Source organism: Leptopilina heterotoma, unplaced genomic scaffold (assembly GCF_015476425.1).
Source record: "Leptopilina heterotoma isolate Lh14 unplaced genomic scaffold, ASM1547642v1 Lhet_99, whole genome shotgun sequence".
Taxonomy (NCBI): Eukaryota; Metazoa; Arthropoda; class Insecta; order Hymenoptera; family Figitidae; genus Leptopilina; species Leptopilina heterotoma.
Window position 1 is genome coordinate 1,708,309 of NW_025111206.1, and position 13,375 is coordinate 1,721,683.

The 13,375-nt window shown below is 28.5% G+C and overlaps 1 protein-coding gene across 9 annotated transcripts in view; it reads left to right on the forward strand.

Moving 5' to 3' along the window:
* Window positions 1–13,375, forward strand: part of LOC122512433 (proton channel OtopLc) — a 61,284-nt gene that overhangs the window by 27,953 nt on the left and 19,956 nt on the right. For 2 of the 9 annotated variants that reach the window (XM_043628246.1, XM_043628250.1), the window contains exons 1-2: window positions 9,405–9,564; window positions 10,882–11,126. The exons of 5 other annotated variants lie outside the window; for them this stretch is intronic. In XM_043628246.1, the coding sequence (XP_043484181.1) occupies window positions 10,927–11,126 (200 nt within the window). In that variant the 5' untranslated portion in view covers window positions 9,405–9,564; window positions 10,882–10,926. Of the gene's footprint in view, window positions 1–9,404; window positions 9,565–9,592; window positions 9,791–10,868; window positions 11,127–13,375 lie in introns of those variants that run through there. 2 more of the 9 variants (XM_043628248.1, XM_043628247.1) reach the window with 2 other exon arrangements.

Consider the following 13,375-nt stretch of genomic DNA (forward strand, 5'->3'; position numbering starts at 1 on the left):
AAAATCTAAAATTATTAAAAATTATCAAAAATTCAAAAAACCGAATTTCTTAAAATTCAACATTTTTTTATCTCTTTTATGGCATTTAACTTCATTATTTTTGTGCTCTTAAAAAACACTTTACTTATTTAATAATCTCCACCCTTTGGTAAAAAATCTAAAATTATCAAAATTTATCAAAAATTCGAAAAAACGAATTTCTTAAAATTCAACATTTTTTTATCTCTTTTATGGCATTTATCTTCATTATTTTTGTGCTCTTAAAAAACACTTTACTTATTTAATAATCTCCACCCTTTGGTAAAAAATCTAAAATTATCAAAATTTATAAAAAATTCGAAAAACCGAATTTCTTAGAATTCAACATTTTTTCATCTCTTTTATAGCATTTATCTTCATTATTTTTGGGCTCTTGAAAAACATTTTACTTATTTAATAGTCTCGACTCTCTGGTAAAAAATCTAAAATTATCAAAAATTCGAAAAAATTCAAAAATCCGATTTTCTTAAAATTCAACATTTTTTCTTCTCTTTTATGGGATTAAGCTTCATTATTTTTGTGCTTTTGGAAAATACTTTACTTATTTAATAGTCTCGACTCTTTGGTAAAAAATCGAAAATTATCGAAAATTATCAAAAATTCAAAAACCTGAATTTCTTAAAATTCAACATTTTTTTATCTCTTTTATGGCATTTAACTTCATTATTTTTGTGCTCTTAAAAAACACTTTACTTATTTAATAATCTCCACCCTTTGGTAAAAAATCTAAAATTATCAAAATTTATCAAAAATTCGAAAAACCGAATTTCTTAAAATTCAACATTTTTTTATCTCTTTTATGGCATTTATCTTCATTATTTTTGTGCTCTTAAAAAACACTTTACTTATTTAATAATCTCCACCCTTTGGTAAAAAATCTAAAATTATCAAAATTTATCAAAAATTCGAAAAACCGAATTTCTTAGAATTCAACATTTTTTCATCTCTTTTATAGCATTTATCTTCATTAATTTTTGGGCTCTTGAAAAACATTTTACTTATTTAATAATCTCCACCCTTTGGTAAAAAATCTAAAATTATCAAAATTTATCAAAAATTCGAAACACCGAATTACTTTAAAATTCAACAAAAACAAACGATAATAAAAATCTTCTAAGTTTTGTTAGATTAAAATAATTTTTTATTCACAAAAATTTTTATTTTTGTATAAATTTTTAGAAATTTCCCTGGCTTTTAATGAAATGCTCTGACATTCCCTGACTTTTTCTTGACTTTCCTATAATTTCCCTGAACGTTAGACACTCTGTAAAATTTCAATTTCTTGAAAACATTTCGTATTTGTATAAAGATTACCAAAATGTTTTTAAAAAAATTGGGATTGAAAACAGTTTAACTTTTTCATACAGGGCAATGATTTTGAGCTTAAAAAAATTATAACCGGTTCTTTGATTGGGACCCTCAATTATTCCTCTAAATTTAACCAGAATTTTAGTTAATTTAATCAGAATTCTGGTCGGTTTAACTGAAAGTGAAATTTTTTAAAAAAAACCCTTACTTTTTTCCTAGTTAGATTAACCAGATAATTCTAATTAACTAAAATAGGAATTTTTGTAAGTTTAACTACACGCAAAAAAAAAATATTTTGTCTGGAATAACTACAAATTTTATTATATTAGCGAAAATTTTAGTTGTTTCAGTTAAGACTTTCGCTAGTCTAAAGAAAATTATCGCTGTTCCAGGTAAAATATGTTTTTCCTATAGAATATAGTGTCAAATATACTTCACACTACATTCTAATTAAGCTAACCAAAAGTCTGGTTAAATTAACTAGAATTCTGATTAAATTAACTACAATTCTGATTAAGCTAACCAGGATTCTGATTAAATAATTTAGAACTATATAAATTAACTAGAATTTTTGGTTAAATTAACAACAAATCTTATTAAACTAACCAGAAGTACAATATTAAATATAGCCCTAATTAGAATTCTAAATAAAATAACCAAAATTCTAATTATTCAGTTTTTTTAAGAATATAAAATTGAGGCAAAAAAACGTATCAAAATTGTTGCGATGCAATGGTTTGATTCGTTTTTCGTCTCAATTTGATATCTTTAAAAAAACTGTATTACAACCAGATAATTTTTTTTACTATATTTATTATTTGAATTAAACAAAAATTAAAATTTCACCTACCAAAATTTATAACTTGTAAGTCGCTTCACAGTTTTTCTAAGGTTATCAAATTGAGACAGAAAACGAATCAAAAACGTTGAGAAACAAAAATTTTGTTTCTCCAAAGTCCAATAAGTGCAAATAAAAATATAATACAAGAGAACGACTTACAACTTTTAATAAGTGAAATTTCACATATTCCTAGATTTAGAGAGTGGAAAGGTCAATATCCTCAACTATATTGTAAACAGTATATTCAATCAAGCTTGTTAAAATTTTGTTCACAATAAACAACCTCCAAGAAAAACCTAATCGATTCGGTTAAACAAAATCTATTGACACGATTCATGTTATATTTAGCAGGAGAAAGGAAAAAGTTCACCGGCTTTTCTTCAATTATTTTTTCCAACCGAAATGTCACGAAATCTATTATATGACTGAAAAGAAATTCAAATAACACAACCATCATCAAATATTTATTTCTTATCGAACACTTGTTATTTCAATCAAATTCTCTTCTTTTATTCAAATGAAAAAATTATAATACAATTAATAATTGGATAAAAAAAATGTAATTTGTAAAATTACAAATTATTCTTGAAAAAAACGAAGAATAATTAAACAACGAATTTAATTAAATCTCTCATAAATATTTGTCCTACTAAAAGAAAGAATTTAAAGAAAACCTATAAAGTTCTTGTTAACAAAAGATTATATTTATTGTTATAACATTCTGCAACTGAGTGTAATTTAAAATACCGAGAAAAGCACGCGACATTGCGAGGACGCTTGTCATGCTTCTAACATTCTACAAAAGTTTTATGTTCCTACAACAAGAATATTATGAAAGTGCAACATTATTTCACCGTATCTTTTTACAAAGTGCATTAAGTGATTCTTTTAAAGTTCAAATCAAAATAACTAGGATATTCAAAGTTGTGAATCTACTTTGGGAATCGAAAGCTTTGAAGGAGAGATAAAATATCTCTTTTAGTAGTTTAATGATATGCCTTATCAAAGGAGGTTAACCATCAAATGAAGCTAATGGAATGCATCAGAATATATCTTTTATGGAAGAAATGAGTAATTTTTTTTTAGAGTATTTTTAATATGAAATCTAAATTTCTATAGACTATAAAGTACCATGTACCTACTATAAATTTCTGCACATAAAAATACTTTATATCAAAACTGTATATTTTTTTCAGATTAAAAAATATTTTCCCGAATCGTTTTTTCATCAAATTTAAATTTATTTTATTTCAAACGTAAGTAAATCTACAAAAGGCTTCAAAAATTTTTATTAGAGTTTCTTTTTGAATCAGTGACTGATTTTTTACTATCAAATTAATTCTTTTTAACTAATTCAAATTTAGAGAACAGTATAAATATCTATAAAAATTGAAATAAAAAGCGATTTTTTAAAAAGAAATTAAAATAATAAAACTTTTTTTAATTTGATGAAAAAATTCCCGGCTTGGCATAAAATTCCTGGCTTATTCTCGGTTTTTCCTGGTCAAATTAAATTTCCGGCTATTTTCCGATTTTCCCGAATCTCCCGGTTAGTAGGCACCCTGAGAAAATAATTTTTTTATTCAAGTTTCAGTTCTTTGTCTTCATATTATATATTAATATGAAAACAAAGAATTAAATATGAATATTCGAAAGTTAGAAATATTAATAAGGATCTTTTTCAATGAGTGACCTGCTTAACTCACAAGCTTTTTAAAACTAGAGCATCATTCGCGTAGTAATTGCTCAAGGACGTTTCTCCGGAGATTTATGAGCACTCGATGTCACCTGCCACTTGTTTAAATACTTCATTTCATTAATGGCATATTCCTACTTTTCCTGACTGATATATAAAAACATTTATTTAAAAAAAGAACAATAACTTATAATATTATAAAATAGATTTTTAAACAAAAAATTTTAATTCTACATAAAGGGATTACAGTGATTTTGTTTTCATGTAATATTAGGTAAAAAAAGGATTTTAATTTTCAAAATTGGGATTCAGTTTTGAAAAAGGGTAATTTTAAAATTAATTTTATTACCGTATTAAAGCGAGTACAATTTATTTTAAAGATTTTTTTTTACTATTTTCTCTTAATTAGAGCTTTTTTTCAATCAAATTTTTTCTGTCAATTATTGATATTTCAAAAAATTTTAATCAAATTTTTTATTACAACTCTATTTTTGTTTTTAAATTTCATAAATTTTACTACATATTAAGTAAATTTTCTCTAAAAATAAGAATATTTAATAGCTAATACTACAATGTTGGAGGAAAATTTGAATAATTTTTATAAAACAATTAACATTGAAAATAGTAAATTTTGCAATTAAAAATTATTTCCAGAGTAAATTTTATAATAGAAGTAAATTGTAATAAAAATTAGTCACATATGCTTTGAGTTTAGTAAAATTTATTTTAAAAATAGTACAAAAAAAATCCTAAGTTTAAAAATTATGAGAAATAATTTAAAACGATTTTTAAGTTTCAAAAAACTAAAATTTTTCCAATGTTTGCAAAAAGTATTAATTTTTTTCTTCAAGCATAACTAAAAATTTTTCAAACTTAGAACAAACGACAATTTTTATAAATTTTTCTTAAAAACCAAATAAATGATCAAAGAAATAATCAAATAAAAAGTCAAACTTAAATCAAATAATTTTTATTTAAATCAAATAAACTTGAACCAATTATTTCAATATTTGAAGCAAATATCATTTAATTGAATTACATAAAAATGATTTGATTTGAGTAAATATTTATTTGATAATAGACAAGTAATCGATTATAAGAATTCTATAAATTCTTTTTTTTTTCAGTGTAAATTTAAAAAACACGTTCAAACACAAAAGGCATGAATAAAATTTATTTGATTCAAATAGTTCATTACTTGACTGTTATCAAATAATTATTTATTTGAATCAAATCATTTTTATTTAAATTAAATAAAATTTAAATTTAAATTTAAAAATGTGATACCTATAGATAAAAATTATTTCATACAAATAAATGTTTGTTTGATAATATTCAAGTAATCGTTGATTTGAATCAAACAAATTTTTTCAGAGTAGTAATAAACAAAAATATAAATATGAAAATAGTATAAATATGATAATAATTTAAATATAAAAATAATATAGAAATTTTTTGCTAATTAATTTTTTCTAGTTAATTAAAATTGCTAATTAATATATATTCCTACAACAATGCGTTCGCGTAGAAAAAAAAGAATCAGAAAAAATCTCGTTGAATTAATAAACAAAGAAACTAAAAACAGTTGCCTACTTCCACCTCCTTTCCATTTAGAAAACAAAACTCGAATACATGTCACTGTCAGTGACAATATTTTTCCTCTTTATATTAAACAAACATTTCCAAAAATAAAAAAACTAAACATATTTTCCCTGAATTTTTATATTTAAAAATATTTAAAGAAAAATTCTACTCTACTTTCGACATCGTCCCATAAGCTCGCAAAAAGGAGTGGTCAAAATATCTTTAAAATTCTCCCCGAGAGTATAGAACAATAACAATAATCGAATTGGAAAAGAATTTCAAAAAAGTACAAATTTATACTAAATACGGCAAGAAAAAAAATTTAAGTTATAGAATTGTCCAATTTCCCTCTCCCTTTTAGCAAAGGAATTTAGTTCCGAGGACGTAAAATCGCGGCAGCACTTCCAGCGAGGTCGAAATCAATACTCGACGTGCGTGATACTCGCTTTTTGTTGTTGCAATCCTTGGGAATATGATACTGACAGATATTCATCATAACATCAATTTCATGTCTCCAGATATAAAGTAAATCGCAAATCACAAATTATTTCCCTACTCAATGTTATGATTATAGGTAATTTCATGTAACTTCATCTCTAGAGGATTTCAATTTCAAATAGCAAAACACTATCCTAACTCGAATACTTCCGGACAATGACACACCTTCAAATAATAATAGTAATAATAAAAAAATAGTAATAGTAAAAAATAGAAAAATAAAAATAATAATAAAAAGTAGAATTTATAACAATGTTTGATTTAGCTAAAGACTGCTAAAATAATTGTTTATAAATAAAATGCATTCGCGAAGATTAAATAAAATTTCGAATAAAATCTCAAAAAAAAAAGAATTTCCAAATCTGAATGAAAAAATAAATGTCATTTACGAGGGAAAAGTTTTCGAAATAATAAACAGGAGGAGGAAGTGTTTATCTTTCAAAGTGGAAGCTCTTGGAATTCTTGGGTCTGCGAAAAATAACAACACCTGCCCCGGTCACGGTCTCCTAAAGGCCACGAGAGGTTGTGAGCCTTCGACTCAACATTCTCACTGTTCAACACGAGAGAGGAGAATTTATATACATGTGTATATACGTACAATTTGGAACATCGAACCCAGAAACGGGCCGCGTCGTCGTCGTAGTCGTCATCATCGTCGTCGTCCTCGTCGTCGTTGTGTGAATTTTGTGCGAGAGAAAGGTCAGTGACCTGGGTGGCACAGCGTTATCGAGCGGGTCAGTGGGTCGCAGAACCACGGAGCAGTTTGCCCCCTTTATGTCCCTCTCTCTCACTCTCATCATACGACTCGCAACCACCACCCCCCCCCCTCCCCATTTTACGAACGTCTTCCCCGTCGGTGCAAGTGCACGTCGACTTGAATGCGCCTGGACCGATACTTGACCTCAATCACGTTCCAAGATCGGTACAACCTATTATACAAAAATCTTCTTCTTCTTCTTCTTCTTCTTCGAGCTGATTAGGATTCTTTTCAATTTACTCGATTTTCAGGTCAAAATGAAAGATAAAGAATCGATTCAAGAGAAACTAGATGATAAACTTGATGGTTAACTAGATTCTATATCATTAAACATGATGATAAACTAGATGCTATAAACAATAAACTTGATAATTTTGATGCTGTAAACTAGATGCTACAGACAATATAAACTCGATAATTTTCTATCAACTTGATGTAATTGCAAAAGAATTAGATTTCCAAAGATCTAAATCGTGAATACTAGAAATTCTAATTCAAGAATTTAATTTTTCCGGCATATTTTAATTCGTATTTTAATTTCTATTTTAATACAAAAGAATTTCTATTTTCAGAAGCTAAAGTACAAACATTCTGTAGTTATACAGGGGATTATGTACTTTATGTTAAATCTTGTCTAATCGTTCATGAATCCTTTGTGTCAACAGTCCTAATGTATCTAACGGAATTGATATTGATACTCTCTCGCCAAACAAATCAAACGATTGTTTCTTTAATGGATAATCAAGTTTGAGATTTTGATTGAAACTTGAGGTCTCAATTAGATGTGAAAGTGACGATTGACAGTCAAATATTTAAGAACAATAATAAATAAAATTTAAGGATTCTAACCAAACATGTCTAAGAATAGACCTAAAATTTTAACACAGTTTTTCTAAGGATATCAAATTGAGACAAAAAACGAATCAAAAATGTTGCGAAGCAACGTTTTGATTCGTTTTTTGTCTCAATTTGATATGCTTAGAAAAATTATGACACTTAATCAATGATCTAAGAACTGGAATCAATAGTTGATTTCAGACAATTTTTGAAGTTGAAATTATGATGCAAGGAATACAGCTTTGTTAGACAAAAATTATGCTCTATGTATGTTGGATAAATTTATGATGTAAACGTTTCAAGATTTTTAATATTAGGTTTAAAGATTCAAGAATAATAGCTAAAGATTTAAGAATTATACCTTAAGATTTAAGAATACTTGAAGATTTAAGAATATTACCTAAAGATTTAAGAATACTTGAAGGTTTAAGAATAATACCTGAAGATTTAAGAACATCTAAAGATTTAAGAATAATACCTGAAGATTTAAGAATATCTAAAGATTCAGGAATAAAAACTCAAAGTATAAAAACTATGACCGAAGGTTTAAGAACAATAACCGAAGATTTAAAAATTAAAGTCAAAGATGTAAAAATTGTAACCAAGGTTTTAAAAATTACAACAGAAGCTTTAAGAATTACAGACATTAGTTTAAAAATCCCAACCAATAATTAAAAATTATAACCAAAAATTTAAAAGTTACAGACAAAGATTTAAAACATTGTAACCAAAAGTTTGAAAATTATAACCAAACATAAAAATTCGGCCTAAAAGTTCTACATTCATCAAAGATCTAAAAATTACAACCAGTACAGACCCTTGATACCACAATTTTTAAAGCATAATTTTAAGTAAACGGTTTCAAATTTTTGATATTACTGTCAAAACAATTACAACCAGTACAGACCCTTGATCCCACAATTTTTAAAGCATAATTTTAAGTAAACGGTTTCAGATTTTTTATATTACTGTCAAAACTTTAAAAATTATACCCAAAGATTTAAGAATGATACCTACAGGTTTAAAAATATAAACAATTATATCCAACAACTGGTATCAAAATTTCTAGATTTATAAAAGTTCGAAGAACAACAACTAACACTGAGTCTCGATGACAGATGATTTTTAAAGCTGAATTCATGACGCAAGGAATCAAATCAACAATCATAAAAATCAACAATCTAAATAATCCAAGTAATTACAATCCAAATAATCAACAATCTAAATAATCAACCATCAAAATAATTCAACAATCCAAAACAAAAATCAGAATGAGAATGAAGATCCAAAGAAAATTTCCCGACAAAAATGAAATAAAGAAAAGAGTATAGAAATGCTTAACAATCAAAATGCAAATAATCAACAATACAAATAATCAATAATCTGAATAATCAACCGTCAAAATAATACCAAAGTCCAAAAGTAATCAAAATAAAAATTAAGATCCAAACAAAAACCCCCGAACAAAAATGCCCAATAATCAAAATGCAAACAACCAACATCATTCAACAATCTAAATAATCGAAACAAATCATCCCCTCAGGATCAAGAGATCAGCGCAATATTCCAAATCATCAAAAATCTGGCATCTAATCCCCCAAAAACCCATGTTTCATTCATCCACTGAAATAAGATGAATATCTTTTCTCCTCTCATCTCATTAACAGCAAATCTAAGAAAGAAGCGTTGAATTCACAAAATTGGAAACACGATCGGCGGCATCCCCTGAATCCGAGAAATGCAACGATATAAACCTAAACGAAATACACGTCGAAAAGCATTGGGGTGACTTGTGCGCTTGTGCAAGAAGCTGCTGCTGCCCGGGAAGAGACCTCCCGGCCAGCCTCAGTCTCCGGGATGCTGGGGGCGGTGATCGTGATTCAACCCTATTTCATCGTGTTCCGATAACGTAGTGGATCTCCGTCACTGCTTCTAAAGGGTGATCGGCGATCTCGTCAAAATTGCCCTCCCTCTTTTGTCAATCGCGATTCCCAAGTCATTCAGGTATAGTGATGCCGACAGACGCCACACAATTCTCCCTCTCTCTCTCTCTTGCTCTCTTACTCTCTCCGTCTCTCTTTCTCTCTCTTTCAAAATCAGTCTTCTTGATCCTCCTCTCCTGTTTCCGCCCTTCTTTTAACCCCACCATGTTTTTCTCGTCTCCCATCTCTCAGTATTACACCCTCGACTGCTGAACCCGGGTGCAGTCACCGCGAGAACCTCCGACCAGGTGAGAAAACCGTTCATCAAAAAACAAAATCAAAGTGCTTATGATTCCCTCAAATGTTTAATGAGCCTTGTTCGAGAAAGTGCGCGGGATTTTCTTGTGATTCATAATCATCATGCAACATCCTTTTTCCATTTAGGACCATTCTTTTTTCCCCGCGCCCAAAAAAAAAAAAAAATCTCCCTCTGATCTCTTCACTTTTTGCACACAAGTGTAAAAGTCCAAGGGATGTGAGTAGGAAAAAAAACAGGGCGTATGAAAGAGGGGTGACCAAAGAGTGGCGAGACTCTTTCATCTCAACTCTCTTGTCTGTCTCGGTGACTGGTGCTTTTCATGTGCAAACGTCACCGAAAGCCATCATAACGATTGCCAAAGTTATTCTTCCCAATGGTTCCCAATATGAAGAATCGGTCTTTTGAATTGGTCCAAATTGGACTTTTCGGAAGGAATAAAATCTCTTGTGAAAAAATCTCTTAATTTAAAAATCGAACCCAAGATTCCTTTAGTCACCATCATATCATAGAAATGGTATAATTCTTCTCTTTGCACCATTGAACATCATTTTTATCATTAGAATCATTCTTCATTTCTAGTACCATTAGTAAACCTTCCTCTTTAGCAAAAATTAGTATCTTTCTATTCCGATTCTAATCAGTTCAGTGAATGAATCGATTCAGCGAATCAAACGCAGTTCATATAACAAACAGTGGTTCCTATCAACATCTTCATTTGTGTTCCTCATCTTTGTTTACCATTTTTATTTGTTATCATCTTGATTAGAATCGAAGTATACCAATAAAAAAATGTTCAGAGAAAAAAAAAATTGAGCAGGAATTTTGTTGATGAAGTTGACATGTTTCGGATATAGAGTTTTATAAAAGCGTATTGAGCGAAGTTACAAGGGCGGGAGATTAAAAAGAGCGAGAGAGAGAGAGAGTTTTGGGTTCACCAAAATGGCGGGATGAGCAGCGCGCGCCGGTCGTCGACATTGGAGTGAAGCATTTTGCTTCGCCCTAATGCCCCGATCCCCCAAACACCCTCACATCTCATCTTCTCCACGGGATTTTCAAGCAACTATCAGGATTCTTGTATAGCTTTAGGTGGAGTACTTGGCAATATAATCGTGGCCCGTGATCGCGATGGTTGGTGGCGGCGATTGTAAAGTGGCCACCGTCGAGGTGGAGGCGTCGGCCACCAGCGACAACACGGCGACACTTCCGGTAACAAGACCACTTAATCCACAAAATGCGCCACCCAATTCACAGGACAACGCCGAGAAGAATAATGCCGCGAATAAAGAGATGGAGCTCAAGAACGTGCGATCCACCCCCGCTAAAAAGTAAGCTCCATCCTCTCTGTATATATTTTCTCATTTTATATATATACTTCACAATTTTTCAACAAATTCTAACAAAATAAATTTCAAACTTTATGAAAAAATACCACAATCAGAGGATTAACTTGGGATGAAAACTAAAAAAGTCCTGGTGCTAGAAACTGGTTTTTTTTAAATTTGAAAATATTGGAGGAAAATATGGAAAACGATACACGGAAGATGTAAATTAAGGAAATAGAATTTCGAATCCTTGAAATTTATAACTTACGAAGGGTTTACTCTCGGAAAAAAGTGTGAGCAAACTTATTTTTTACCAAATTATACCAAAATCTACTCACTTCCGTTGGAAACTTACTATTTTCGGACTTAATTTACCTACTATCTTTACTTCACAAGCAAATTTTACTTTCGAAAATAGTGAAATTCTAAAATTTCTACGCTCACTTTCGCTGGAAACTTTTACCATATTTCCAAATTAAATTTTACTACGACGAAGCAAATTTTAATGATTTTTACTGTAAATTAACTTTGGAAATACAAGTAAAATTTATTCTGAAAATAGAAAAATTTACTGTTTCCGGATTAAATTTTACTTTGGGAAACAGCAAAATTGTAAAAATTCTACTTACTTTCGAAAAATGTACTGCTTCCGGACTAAATTTTACTAATTTTTACTTTGGGAAACAGAAAAATTCTGAAAATTTTACTCACTTTCGCTGGAAAGTTTTACTATTCCAAATTAAATTTTACTACAACGAAGTAAATTTTACTAATTTTTACTGTAATTTACTTTTGGAAATACAATAAAAATTTACGAATGGACTCGTTCTGTTTAATAAATAAATTTCCAGACTAAATTTTACTGCGACGAAGCAAATTTTACTAATTTTTACTACAATTCACTTTCGAAAATAGTAAAATTCTAAAATTTCTAATCACATTCGCTGAAAACTTTTACTATTTCCGAATTAAATTTTACGACGAAGAAAATTTGACTAATTTTTACGAACGAAGTAAATTCTGCTAATTTGTACCTGACTTTAGGAAATACGAATAAAATTTACCCTTATAATAATAAATTCAACCCTGGAGATAACAAAAATAGTCCAAAATTACTTACAGGTTTCACTAATAAAATAAAATTACAAATTAAAAAAAAAAATAAAGAAAAATAAAATAATAAATAAAAATAAGTAATAAAAATTATACAAAAATTAAATATGAGGGTAAATTACAAACGGAATATTGGTTTCAATTAGACAAAAAATTGTTTTCCTAATTACATGAAACACACTTGCAGAAAATGGAGTTTTGTCAAGTGTCAATTAAAATTCACATAATCAAGAAATTATCAAAGTTCCTAATATCAAGAATTTCAGTTTTGATTCAGAAAGTTTAATAATTATATTATAAGGCATTAATTATGACGGAGTGTAAGTATTTCAAGAACACATGAGTACGAAAATTTAAATAATTTCACAACAATCAATTGAATACTCTCTAAATTTTTAATTAGATTTTAAAAGCTTGTCTGACAAGATTTTTTGTAAAAAATAATTTTTCTCCACTAATTAACATTAATAAAAATACAATGAAAAGAAAAGAAATTTTTCTTCTCACCATAAACGTATCTTTAATGCAAATAACCGATTTACCTAAAATTAAATAAATATTTCCTTGAATGAACTAATTTTTTTTTTAATCATATAAATTTAAACTAACAAATTTTTAGTATTTGAAGCAAATACCATTTAATTTTTGCTGATTCACGATTAGAGAGATTATCCTAACTTCATTAAATGGGATTCAAACAATAATTACCAAATTAAACAATAATAAATAGAAGAGGAAAAAATATACCTTTCGGGAAAAAGTGCCAAATCGATCTTTTTCTTCTCACCATAAACGTATCTTACAATAGATAAAAATCTCTAAAAAAAATTCATATCTAACAGCGTGAAAAATGGAAATTATGAAATAAAATTACTCGAAATGGTTTAAAAAGACAGTTAACGCGAAAACAAGTTTCTGAAGAAGAAACGAAAGCAGGGTAAGAGACTTGTATTTGAGTCGCGTTTCCATATTTGAGATACTTCGTTAGCACGTTTCTGAAGTGTAGTCAAACATGGCAAAAGCATAGAACATATCTTGAAATGCAAGCACACTCATAGAACCTGGAACTACCTACATTATACATACAATGCATTTTTTCTACAAGAATATTCCCTAAAATCTACATTCAAACACAGTTG